A 13,906-nucleotide genomic window follows, 5' to 3' on the forward strand; every position below is an offset into this window, starting at 1 on the left:
CCATGACAGCATTAAAACTGGTATGTTATTTCCATCCTTTAAATAAATACTTATTATGTACAAAATTGGAGGGGTTTTGACAAAAGTATTATAAATCTATTCAAGGGGTTCCACTAAGAGTTAAATTCGAACACTGCATTTCGGTAAATCACCATTAAGCTAAAATCATCCCTTTGAACACTTTACTAACAAAAAAATTAAGAACAGAAAAAGCCCCCCCCGCCATATCTGGAAACAAAACATCTCTAAAGATAACTTTAAATGTCAAGAGAAAAGATATTTAAGTGCTATGAAAAGTTTTTGCAAGCAAATCAACTTTCATGACACCAGGACATTTTTCAGTTAATTGAGAAACATGAAAATTAAATACTGTGAATTACTGTTCCTGTAATGGTCATGGTGAAGTGCATTCATTTCACCCTTCTGTTGTTCTGCAACTGGGCACTAAGGCGGCAGTGGCCACTAAGGGGCCATACCTTTAATTAGAATTAAGTTTAATTAGAATTTATGAAGGGGACTTGGGTGGAAAAATCTGCAAATGTAGAAGTCTCCCATTCTTTCTGAATAGGCATTTAGAAACTTTATGTGACTTCCTCACAAATTGCTATTAAAATAAATCACTAATGTGCATTGGATAAAATTTTCATTCTCCGTAAGGCTATAAAACAACCCCATGCTGGCAAGCCAGTAGCGGAACCAGGAATTTACCGTGGATGTCTGACACCTAGTTCTGGAACTCACCATTAAGCCTCACTTCCTCTCTTACAAAAATAAAACGATACCCACTAAGTGTTTTTATACACTGCACTAATGCCTTTTAGCATACAACACTCAGTCTACTTTTCTCAAGATATTTATAGTTTCCCCTCTCAAGGCTTGTTTTTATATATCGTAGCAAGTGATAGATTAAGAGAGAGCAGGATGACAGAGAGGCCAAGTAGTCTAAAAATTCACTGTACCTTGGCACAATTTTCACATTCATAGTGCTTTCCACTGTCATGTGACATCTGGTGGCGAATTAAATTGGACTTCCAGTTAAATGCCTTGGGACACTGATCACACTTGTATTCCCTCTCTTCAGTATGTGACAACATGTGTTTCTCCAGGCTGTTAAGAGAACAATTAATTTAATAGGACATGGTGACAAAGAACACATTCATAAACAGAACGTCATTTTATTGCTAGTCCAAATGGCAATTGAAGAAATAAGAAGGAAAAGTTGTTGAGGTGAGGAGGAGGAAAGAAAAGAAACAGGCTTGGGACAGACAGAAGTACATTTTATGTTTCCTAGACTGTGTCTCTCACTAATGCAGAGAAGTACCCCTGTTGTTAGGAAATAAATCTGCTACAGCTAGCAGGGATTGGTTGCCAATTTAGGAGAATGATAAACAACTAGCTATTTGTCACATCTAGATTCACTACACAATTCTGAAAGTAACACATATTGCTAGCACCCAATTAAACACACTCAAACAGAAAATGTTAAGAAAATGCTTGAAAACATGCAAGCAGGTACTCTGTCTGATGCATATTACCTCTAGTTTCAAAAAAATACTTTTGTTTTTACCCATGTCACCATACGGGAAAGTGAGCTATAAGCTAACCGTTCAACAAGCAACTTCCCAGTATAACCCTGGGATAGATGAATAGACAAGAAGATAGACCGATGGATAAATATGCCTGTGCATAGATACAGAAATAGATATAAAGATATAAATACTTTATATAGAGGAAAACTATATAACCTATTAATTATGAAGAAAAGTGTACAATATTTCAAGTGAGTGAATTCTTAAAAACCCTCAAGTGAAAAATATTAGAAGTTTCTCACAAGCACAGTTTCTCTGTGATTTAAAGCTTAGAATACTTTTTCTTCTCAAATGTTTGCCCTGTTCTCTAAAAACTGTATAGGAAATATGCATGAAGCAAATACAGATAATGGACTAGAGTGATATTCAGAAGATGTTTGCAATATTTTTGCTAATTTAATACACAGGCACATAACACAGTAGGATACCACCCCCACATAAAGCAACCAGAGCTCCTTGGAGAAATAGACTGTTTCAAATTTGAATAACAAAATATACAAGATGGGCCTTGAACATGTTGTTACGGCAAAAAGCAATAAAGTTGTAGATCTGTGTCAAAAGAATTAGGGTGCCAATTTGAAGAGATGCCCACTGAAAAAATATGAGAAAATTTAAGCATCAATAAAAATAATAATCTCATATTTTAACAAAAACAATATTAAGAAACACATGAACAGAACCTCACCAGTCACCCTTGGAAGATGCTGGGAAGCCAAATATTTTGCAAACTAATAAATAAAAGGAAAACCTCATCCACAGATCTTTGTCCCTTCTATAAGAGCTGTACCTCAGGGTGGGCAAATAAAGAATAAGGGGAAGATTCTCTGTATAGAATTAATTCAGATAATAAAGAAGGAATAATGGAAGTAAAACACATTCATTTTTGCAGCCCCTAAAGAATTAATGAAACTAAGTGATCCATTATGTGCTTCCTGGTGGAAATAAATAATACCACCAATGAGGTTTTCTTCCCCAGACTTTGAACCTAAATGTGACCAAGGGGATATTAACTCTATTTACAGAAAATAGGGGGCTGGAGAGAGATGTTAAACAAAAACAACTCCAAAGTGATATAATCAGTAGAATTCTGATGGGAGGAAATGCTACAGGGAAAACCACTCAGTTTCTTCCATGAAAAAATTGGAATGAGAGGGAGAAAGAGAGAGAATAAATGATAATGAGAGAGCAGAAAAGAAAGTGAGACAGACAGACTTACTGACTTTAACTGGGGAAGCTACACCTTGAAAGAGATATAAGTGGCATGTCAACCAGTTGCAACGATGGACTTCACCTTGATCTTAATTCAAACAAACACTGAAAATCATGATATACCGGAGAAATTTGAACTTACATTTTAAAGAGTCCTTACTTTCTACAGAAACATAATGAACTATATAAATAAAATGATATAACGTGCAGGCTTTATTTCAAACAATCCAAAACAAGTGTAGCTGGGACAAGGTTGGCCTTGTGTGATCTTGAAGCTGAGTATATGGGGTGGATTCTACAATCCTCTCTAGCTTTGTGTGTATTTGAAATCTGCATAAGAAAAAGTTACTTTAAATAAAAACTACCAAGCATGTGATCACACTTTCTCTTCCATGTTTTATTTTTCTGTAAAATGACCACTGAAAATTCGAGTGTCAGGTAGGACCTCTCTGCACCTAGAATCTATCACCCAGTGGATGCGTAGACTGAGTGCATGGGAGAGTGTGAAAAATAAAATGTCCTTCCTCATATCTTGATAAATTAGAAACACCTTTCCCACATTTCTTCTCTTCCTCAGCTCCCTCCCTACAATTCTATTCATATTGACACATGAACTTATTTTTCCTGCCCCGTGAGTCAGTCGAGTTGGTAATGCTATTCTATTTGAGCAAAGTGGCGATATCTCTGTGAACAAAAGGTACCAGGAGAGTCCAGGTGTGTGGAGTCACAAGAAAGGCCCTATCTGTATCTACACTATGTAATCCTCTGTTTGTTACACAACATGAAGTGTTAACAAGAGAGTTAAGAGAGAGATATCAACAAGTGCAGGTACCATTGAACTGAGTCAGAGATATCTTCCAAAATCATTATACAGACGGCTATTCTCACTGTTGTCCTTTACAACCCATGAAGGCAGCTCATTTTATGACACATTATATTCCAATACGTATGTCAAATTGTAAGCTCTGGAATCTAGTGGTAAAGGATTTATCCCCCGACTCCAAGGGTACGATACAGCTTTGGAGTGTACTAAATGGCACGTAGTTGGGGAAAACATAGCAAAGCAAAGGGAATATTCCCTTCTTTGCTGCTTCTAACCAGCATAAAATCCATCTTGTTTCATGGAATTATCAGCTATCAAGTAGTAAGTGACAGAAGAATTAAAAGGCAAATGTTTCTCAAAAAGCAAATGTACACTGCTTTTATCAACAGAGAAGCAATCCAGTCAGTCATTACCAAGACTGTACAAATTGGGAATTTTATAGAGCTTTATCCTAATTTATAGAAGTCTCTTGGATTCTTTCCATGTATTGCATATCAACCTTTGTTCTCTGACCCCCCTCCTTTTTTTGGTGTGGGGAAGGAGAGTATTCTTTTCTCAGCATTTTACATAAAAGACACAGAACAGAGTACTGTATCATGTCAAGAAAGGATTTTTCACTTGATAAAGTATAAAAAACAATTTAAGATTCAGTCAAGTAGAAAATAGTTAGAGAATGTAGGTTGTGCATGGCTAAATTATATAACCCTTTGGATACTCGACCTCAGGTTTCATAAATCCATCTGACTGACTACCCAAAGGTGAGTTTTGAGGATCCAATGCCAGATAATTAGGTTCCCTTCTTGTTTTCCACTGAATGTGTGACTTGAGGAACTAAGCTGACAGTCAGTTTTGGCATTCAGCAGAGTTAACTCAAGCTTAATCTTAGAACTAGTCATAGTGAGAAGCTTTCTCCGCCTAAGTATTAATATACACTCCCAGTAGGAAGTAAGAATTATATTTTAGCATTTAGTCTGTCAGTTTTGTTTTGTAATGCTGCCCTTTATTTTTGATAATAAAACTGAAAGAAATGTACTTAAACTCTGAAATCAAATATTGCTTTGCCGTATAAATGTTTTACTTCCTGTAATTTATTTCTTTTATGTTTTTTTAAATTTGTACACAATTATATTTAAGGAAAATGCTTCAACTTTTTTTTAATTACCAATACATGTCTTACCAAACTTACTATGTAACAGATTTAGTCTCTCTGCACATCTACATTAAACAGTAAAGATGAGTTTGTAGGGTACTGGGAAAATGAAGGCATTTCCCACAATGTTTTCTCTCTAACAGTTAAATCAGGCCTGGATTTTCAGATCTAGAGATTCGTTCCTTTAATTCAATTTCCACAAGGACTGAGTTATGCTTGATGACTTTTTAGCCATTTATGGATTAAAATGAATGACTGCTACATGAAATCATTTCCAGTAAGTGGCCTCACCAGAGAAGAGGGTGCGGGACAATCAATAGAGATGGAAAGAAGAGGGAAGAAGGGAAGGCATTAAAGAAAGAAAGAAAGCAAAATGGTAAAGTGAAATAGGTGGCGTGTCCAAGACAAACTTAGTAATTCACGCTCTTGAATAAGCACAGTTAATACACTACCATACCCATTTAAATACAATGATGTTATGTTCACTTCAAATTCTGATTATAGGTTCCAAGGATCATTTCCACATATAAAAGCAAAAGAATGAATACAACTATTAAAACTGTTTGTGGACCAAGGCAAAAACCATTAGATAGAACGAAAAATCTATTAGCTGGTTATGTCTACCACTGATCTAAGAAACTGTTTTGTAGCATAATTATCAGTATCTTTTTTATAAGGTGGGTTCCAGGGTTGCTGTTTTCTTTAATAGAAATAAAAAATGTACTTGAATTAAATTCAAAAGGCTATAAAAAGTTTACATATGATTAAAATATGATTTTTATTTTCATAAAAATAAGAATTAAACAATTATTTCATTTAGATCATGTTGGTTTTTCCCCTTTGGGTAATTCAACATTTTTTTCACTGAGCATGCGTTTCTTATTCATGTGCAGTTTAAACAGTTGAAATTCAATCCATGGGTTACAAAGATATATCAAAAGACCATTTATCTTTCATTAAATGAGTAGCAGAAGTAGCTTTATTAGAGGTAGCTTTACTGACTAGCATATAGTTACTTTAATTAGCATCATTGTTATTCCAGCAGACTTGATTCTTTCTCTGTTATATTTTACAGTAATGTTAAACTTTCAGTTGGCGATAACACTGCTTTAATAAAAAGAAACATTTTTTTTTTGGCATCTAAATAACTAATTCCAACTTCATTGTAAATATTTTACAGATGAGAATTTCCCCCCAAAAAATGATTTCTGAACATGCTATTAACACACTTATCAGGCTCATTGAAGTTCCAAATTTCCCATCTGCAAAAATTTTGAAAATACAGCATAAAAACATTTTGTTGCAGAGTAAATAAACACATTTTGTAATGCAACATGCCATTTCTAACCTTTGCAAATCGGGAAAAACTTGGTCACATTCCTTACACTCCTGGATTGCGTGTATCTCTCGGAGATCATTTTCACTTTCGAGTTTTTGTTGAAAGTCCTCCTCCACCATCGAAAATGCTGAGTGAGGGGTACTGCACGGGAACTTCTGGTGATCTGCTAGTTCAGCCTTGGACTCAAAGAGCTGGTCACAGTCCTCACAGCGATATTGCCGTTCTTCTGTGAAAATAATCCAGGTGTTACTAAGATTGGGAGATCAGGAAGGGCCACCACAACCCGGGACATATTACCGAATTATGGGAGACATAATAGAAATCACTTGGTTTTTATTTCTGACACTTCCATTTTAATGTAGGTTAGAAACAGTATATGTAAGAAAGCCAGGACGAGCCTAGAACAATAACATAAGTGGTCACTGTGGGTACGGTATAGACTTCTTATCAGATAAAACCCTTCCAAGGTTTTAATTAAACCAAGGGTTTAATATTCACGGGATAGTAAAAATTGCAATGACCACCTAACGAGCATCATCTGTTTCCTCATCCTCATGCATGGATTACTGATATTCCTTAAAAACTGATTACAAGGAATCACATATCAGGTTTTCATTCCAATGTTCAGGTGAGGGTATTGAAGCTCAGAGACGCTCAGTAACCAGTCGGCAACCAGCCTAGTGGTTGTGGCAGGATTTGAATCCACACTGTTCCATGTGCGGTACCTAAATGATGCGTGGAATGCGCAGTCCCCATCGGAGCCATGCTTAAGCCTGGCTATACTGGCAGCTCACTTGAAATACTTCATCATGTTATTACTTATAACGGGACGCAGAATGTTTTTAGCACTCTTTTGGGCTAATTTATGTTACCCCAGCGTCAGTGCTAATTGGCATGGCTTTGTTAAAGAGCAAACACAGCATGAGTTTGCACTTTAAATCAGTGAGATAAATACAGACTAGTAGCGGGGACTAGCAATAACGAGGTTATAAAGTGTCAGGGAGTAATGGTGGTATTTCTATTCTTTCCATTTGAATAGCTTTTAGCCCACTCATGAGGCCATACTGCTATGCACAGATCCCACAGACAATCACAGAAGCCTTGAAAATAGCTCACAACGTTGAAAGACACGCAGGGCAACAACATGAGACATAATCCCTGTTTTATAAACCTACAGCCAGGACCTCTACCCAGTTGTTCACTGACTGAACATTTTTGAGGGAATATTTTAGTCACCTACCGAATGCTCGGCATTTTGCTAGGGAATTAATATATAAGAAACTCAAGGGGATACACATGTGAACAGAGTATGATATACTTTATGACAGATGTATGTAAAGGGCCTAAGGGAGCTCAGAGGAATGTGCCTAATCCATCTAATCTGAGGGACAGAGGCCCAGAAAATGTAATGAGCAAAAATGAGTCAGGTGAATTGGGATGAGGGCATTGGGATGAACTGGGCATCTCTCAGGCAGCAGGAACAACATGGACCAGTGGTGAAGGCAAGAAGCAGCATGGCAGGCTCCTGGAAGGGAGAGCTACAGTGAACTATGACAGGTTTATAGGGTGCATGCTGGGGAGGAGTGGGAAATGGAGTTAGAGAGGGTAGCAGGTCACTAGGGGCTTTTTAGGTCCCTGCTAGGAAGGGAAGAGAAAGCCACTGAAAGTTGGAAAGCCCCACTGAAACGTGAGAAGCCAAGCAGAGAGGTCAAATGGGACACCAGCTGCTGTAATCTGCATACAATACTGGTGTAGTCTAAAGTAAACCAGTAACAGGGAGCCAGAAAGGTAAAGAAATTAGTGCGTAGATGCAATAGGGTTTGTCAACTTTGGAAGTAGGTGATTAAGGAAGAGAGATATGTTTTAAAATAAATCACCTCAGCTGTAAAGACAGGTTTCCCTATGACATTAACTAGGTTATGGAAATGTTTCCTATCATCTGTTACACTATTCACATATTTAAGATCTACATTTAGGATCTCAGCCAGCAGTCTGAACACAAATAGAAACGTCAGGCCACATAATAAATGGAAAAGGCCTAAGTTTTAAATACAGCAAGACCTTGGCTTGAATGCCGATTCTATCACTTTCTAGCCATGTGGTCTTTGCCAATTAACCTAGCATATATGGCCTCAGTTTCCCCTATTTGTGAAACAGAAGTAATTCTTTTTTTTTTTTACAGGTTTGAACTATATGTAAAGATTAACTGAGATAATAAATAAAAAGCATATAATAGCTAGCATATAATATGCATACAATGCATATTTTCTCTTTCCTAAAAAACATTAAATCCGAGAAGTCTAAAATACAAATCACCACTTAACCATCATAAACATTATACAAGGTCTGCCTAGAAAAAGTCCAGCCATTGTTAATATAAGGACAACAGTTTGTGCAACGTTGATGTAACCTGGCAGCCGTGGAGAGTGGACTGGGATGTGCATGTGTGAACAACGACAACTTCACTGTACTAGTCATTGGGGGCAGTAGATGCTGTTGAGTGAGCATGTGTACTGTGTGGCTGTTGCATTCAAAATGGCTGAGCAAGTAGAGCAAAGAATCAACATCAGATTTTGCGTTAAGCTTGAACATTCCTCTGCAGAAACTATTCACATGATTCAGAAAGCTGCACATATGGACAACTGGTGATTGGCAGCTTCATCATGACAATGCGCCTGCTCACTCATCACATCTCTTGCAGAGGCTGTTGGCAAAGCATCAATCCTTACAACCCAGATTTGGCACCCTGCGACTACTGACTTTTCCCAAAACTAAAATCGCCTTTGAAAGGAAAGAGATCTCAGACCATCCATGAGATTCAGGAAAATACGACAGGACAGCTGATGGCGACTGGGAGAACTGTGTGAGGTCCCACGGTGCCTACTTTGAAGGGGACTGAGGCAGCACTGTTCTATGTACGACATTTCTTGTATCTTGTACCTTCTTCAATAAATGTCTCTATTTTTCATATTATATGGCTGGATACCTTCTGGACAGACCTCCTATATAACATACATGGTATATGGATGGATATGGATATGACACATTGAAAACAAAAAGCAACTGATGGGGTTCAAGTGTGTTGTAAAAGAAGGTAATACATGAATGGCAGCCCCAAAAGAGGAATAGCCACTTCTATTTCGGTTTTTCAGAATAGTAAACTAACCATCTAAATTTCCAAAAATAATTGTTTGAAAACCTTTTTTAGATCTATCATTCACTAATGACAGATGGCTTATACCAAAGCCCAGATTATATTTTTTTATCATCTAAGCACCCCCCGCTGCCACAGGGCTCTTTGGGGGCAGACTTCCCTCTCCTGCTCAAATGCTACCAGGCTTGTTGACAACACAGGATTTCTTACAACCATTTGCTTGACAGAGTTTCTAAGAAGAAAACAATTTCCAAAAGGCTCCCAAACAAACAACTGGTATAACCTACAAAGAGGTAGAATGGAACTCGCCAAAGGAAGAAAGTCCAAGTAACGAGCCAGCAAAGAGTGGTGGCTTCCTTTGAAGGAGCCACAGAAGCAGAGACTGAGGTTCTCCCATCCAGAATGCTGGAGGCATGGAAGGTGGCACAGTGCCATCGCTCAGCTAAGCTGGGATGGGCAACCCTTCTCAGTGGTCCTTCCAACTACAAAACACTATGAAGACACCACTACATTAGGTTGAACCAAAGCACATTGTATTAGGAGAGAGAAATAGAAGAGAAAAACAACATATTAAATTCTCATCCCAATGATACAAATCAACACAAGAATTTTTTTCTTTAGCTTCCCTGAATATACATCACTCGTAATTATAATTCTGTTTGATGCCCCCTTCCTTTGATTTAGAATAGGTCTCTGGCAAATAAAAAGCCTTTGGGCTCTAAAATGTCCTCACCCTACTTTTCTCCCCAATCCCCATCCCCTCAATCCTCTGTCCTATAGTCATGCTGGCTGGGATTTTGCTCAGGGAGAAATAATTTTCCCAGTAATAGAACATTAGATGGGAGAAACACTGACTAGGTGTACAGAGCTCAAAACCAGGCTCTCTGGTTTTCATTCAATGACTTATTGTCCAGTGAGAGGACTCCCACCAGAGTCTGAAGCACTGACAAAAGGTTTGTGTGAAGTCTCAATCTAAATATTCAAAATTCCCTTCGAGCTCCATTTCAGGGAAGACCTGTGGTTATTTTAGCTTCATAGTGATATTAGCCGTATGTCATACCAAGAAAATAGCCACTCCAAGAGAAGGAATGTGTTAAAACTGACATTTAATGGCCAGGAAAACTAACAAACAGCAAGTGTGATGGACCCTTTTGGATGTTCTGTCAGCCTGCAAACACGGGCGGTGCACGTGGTGGTGGGGGTACGACTAACCGTGGATGTCCGGGGCCATAGTTTCATGGGGATAGTCTTCACTCTTCATGAACAGCAGGAGCTCCTCTCCCGGCGCAATGTCTGCGACTACTCTATAAAATATCTTCAGAAGGCCAAACGAGGGTGGGTGGGAAGAAAGAGAGAAGTGAATACTAACATACCTATACATTTTCTCATACCTTAACAAAAATATTCCTTTTATTTTTTTCTCCCAAAGATGTGTGACTTCCCATTTTATATTCTGCAAATTAGCCCTCCAATGATACACGGAAAGCTGTGACTCCCATGCCAATTCACAAATCTTTTCCAAGTCCTACTTCACAAATCAAATTTTCTTAATGCAAGGCTTGATGTCACGTATAGCCAGTGTGATGTTTAACAAAGATTTTCTCCTCCTCTCAATTCCTCACTCCTGAGTGAGCTGCACACACACTCGGAGCTGAGACGTCTGGCGTTACCCAGCAGCAGTCTAGCTAACGGAGGCCAGAGGCACAATCACCTCCCTTGAGCGTGTTCTCTCTCCAAAGTAGCACCTTCTGAACAAGGTATTTTTAAGGTAAGAGTTTGGAAGGACATGACATAAAGAATTATGACAGCAAGATGTGTAGAGAACATAGTCAAAAAAGAGTATTTTGTTTTTTAAAACTTAATCCCCCTCACCATTCAGGACCTGCCTTCATGCCCTCGCCCCTGATCGCACTCTTTGAAAGCAGGCATTATGCCTTCAATTGACTCATTTACTGGGGCTTATTTCCCTTACTTTCTAGCAAAATGTTGAGGAGAGGAAGGAATTAATAAATCCGTTAATGGCCGACTAAAAAGCAGTGGGGCAAGTATGAAAAGAGTGCTGACCGATAATTTCCAAGAGCTGCCCACCTTTCCCCTAATGAGCTCTGTGACCTTAGGCAAGTCATTGAACAATTTACTTGTCCAGACTTCAGGATTTTTTTCACTTATAAAAGCATTTCATTCATGATACATATAAACATAGAATCAATCACTATGTGGCACAGCTGAATCTAATATAATGTTATGTATCAGTAATATCTCAATGGAAAAGCACTTAATCATAAAAAATATTTAAGGTGCTTATTCGTATTACCATAAAAATGGTCAGTTTTGTATTTTATTCTAGGATTGTTTATTAAACAACAATTCCATAACCAGGTAGAAGTTATGAAAGAAAGAATGAAGTTATATAATCAACTGGAAAAATGAGACCAATTACATTCATTCACACATACCCCAAAAGTAACAATGATAACAACAAAATAGGAGTTCAGTTCTGCTCAATCTCAATCCAATGTGGAAGAGAAATCACATAACACAAATTGGTACACCCTACTAAGAAATGAGGATATTTTTAGAAGTAATTGCTCTAACTATGGTTTCTTACAGGTTATCATCTCACATTTCAAACTGAGAAACGTCAAATAAGGTAATGTCTTAAAGCTCAACAGAAATGTGCATAACTTTAGTAGTATTTATTTGTTTATCTTTTAAGAAGCAGATGTTAAACGTAAGTACGTGCCTCTTTATTCCAGTAGGTGGCTCTAAAGTCCAATTGTTTATTTCTCTATAAAAAGACCACAGCACAAAGTTGTGCTAAATTAAAAAAAAAAAAAAATTAACTCAATGAGGAGTATACTCTACTTAGTTTCTTTCCTGTTGAAATAAAATCTTTTTCATTCCACAGTAATTTACCCATGCAAAGCTGGTTTATAGAAAATAATGTCAAACATAAAATGTTGTATAATATGTTATAATATAACCTAAGATTCTTTATTATCTATCCATAGTTAGAATCCCAAGACTATCCCAAGACTATCTTAGGAGAATTACCCTTGCTATGTGCTCTTTCTACAAACACCAGCAAATTTACAGTTTATATCTTACTAAACTTAACCTTCCTATTTTCCCTTCTTTTGAAGTATACTGAGATAAACAGTTCTGCTCAAAAAGTTACCAGGTTAAAAAGAAATTAGTGTGCATTTGCTTTCCCCCCGCCAAACCTTCCAGTGAAATGCTTGTTAAGTACCCTGTTTCATTCTGGAGTTCTATTTCCCCTTAGAAAACAATGGACTTCTCTCAACAGTTTGAATCACTTCTTTTTTTTTTTTTTTTTTTGGCATCTCTCAAAGGTTTAACTTATTAGCTTCCTTTCCAACAACATGTTGACATTTGAATTGTGACATATTAGAACTTTTCAGTGGCTTCTCGGAAACAGTGAGGTTAAAGAGACAATACCCTGCAAGACCGTAAAACAGCGCAGTTGTCTCTTTTGGGGATGCTGCTTAGACAACACACGATAGGTCATTTTAAGAAACTATTGTGATACCACTATTTCTTTGTAGTCCACTATTAATCATGACTCTTTTAATTCCACTTTAGAGCTCTCAGTCCAATATGAACAGCCCAAGAAACAAAAGAAAATGATGGATACATTATAACTACATATTATAAAGACAACTCTCTTTGCGGGGACATAGATCACTACTGTAATTTCCCCTTAAGTGTCCAGATTGTCATGTGAAGAATATTAAGTACATAAAAAAAATAAAAGACATGGAAAAGTGTTGATGTTGGCTTTACGTACAGGAGGTAAAAGGTGACATTCCAGGCCAGGAAAGGCACAGCAAAGCACAGAGGGTTTTAACTTCAGGGTGTTCTTTTCGATTTTAAGTGAATTTTTATGGTGCTCATGAAACTGAGGTTTGAAAAGAACTGGCAAGCTCCAGACGTAACGAGGGCAGATTCTGGGCGTGCTTCCTCATGTAGCGATAAGAACGCACCGTGAAGTCCTATCTGCCACCCCCTTCCAAATCTAGTGTGTTTTTCTTCAAGGTGTTGCTGCCACTTGATATATTCATTATATCTCATCTCTCAGGATTTTAGAGACTTAAGTAAAATTATGTTTTTACCCCTATAAATGCAATGGCCCAAATGTATCATTCGAATACTTGAATCCAGAAATGTATCAAGTTAATTTACATTTTAGCAATAATACACTAGCAGGCATTTGAGAAGTGGGGGGTATAGTGTAATTAAAGAAAATACAATAATAATTTGTTGCCTCAAAACAATTATGTGGAGGATTGATAGAATGTGATCTTGGAAAAATTAAGCCATTCAGAAAGTAAGATATTACATCTATGCTTTTGTTATGAAATAGGTGTTCCAGCAAACAAAAAAGATAGTAAAAAACATAAGTGATTTATGTGGCTTTTCCTGCATGTTTGTATAATAACTATGTTTGACCATGCTTATAAAAACAAAATCATAATGTCTTAAAAATCAGTGTAGTCTCAAAATCTCAATTATATTGCAGTCCTATGAATTATATGCCATCTGAGTTCTATACCAGAGGCAGAGACACTACTAATATAACCTTTTTGATTTATGTATTGGAGAAAAATGGAGGAAAACCAAT

General features: G+C 37.3%; 1 protein-coding gene across 4 annotated transcripts in view; it reads right to left on the reverse strand.

The window, feature by feature from the left end:
• MECOM (MDS1 and EVI1 complex locus) overlaps positions 1–13,906 on the reverse strand; it is a 546,907-nt gene that overhangs the window by 35,617 nt on the left and 497,384 nt on the right. For all 4 annotated transcript variants that reach the window (XM_054580389.1, XM_054580380.1, XM_054580366.1 and 1 more), the window contains exons 4-6: positions 10,477–10,579; positions 6,120–6,336; positions 960–1,107 (exon numbers count right to left, since the gene is read on the reverse strand). In XM_054580389.1, the coding sequence (XP_054436364.1) occupies positions 960–1,107; positions 6,120–6,336; positions 10,477–10,579 (468 nt within the window). The remainder of the gene's footprint in view (positions 1–959; positions 1,108–6,119; positions 6,337–10,476; positions 10,580–13,906) is intronic.

This window comes from Pteronotus mesoamericanus, unplaced genomic scaffold (assembly GCF_021234165.1).
Source record: "Pteronotus mesoamericanus isolate MK-2021 breed Mesoamerican mustached bat unplaced genomic scaffold, CSHL_Meso_final contig_116, whole genome shotgun sequence".
Lineage (NCBI taxonomy): Eukaryota > Metazoa > Chordata > Mammalia > Chiroptera > Mormoopidae > Pteronotus > Pteronotus mesoamericanus.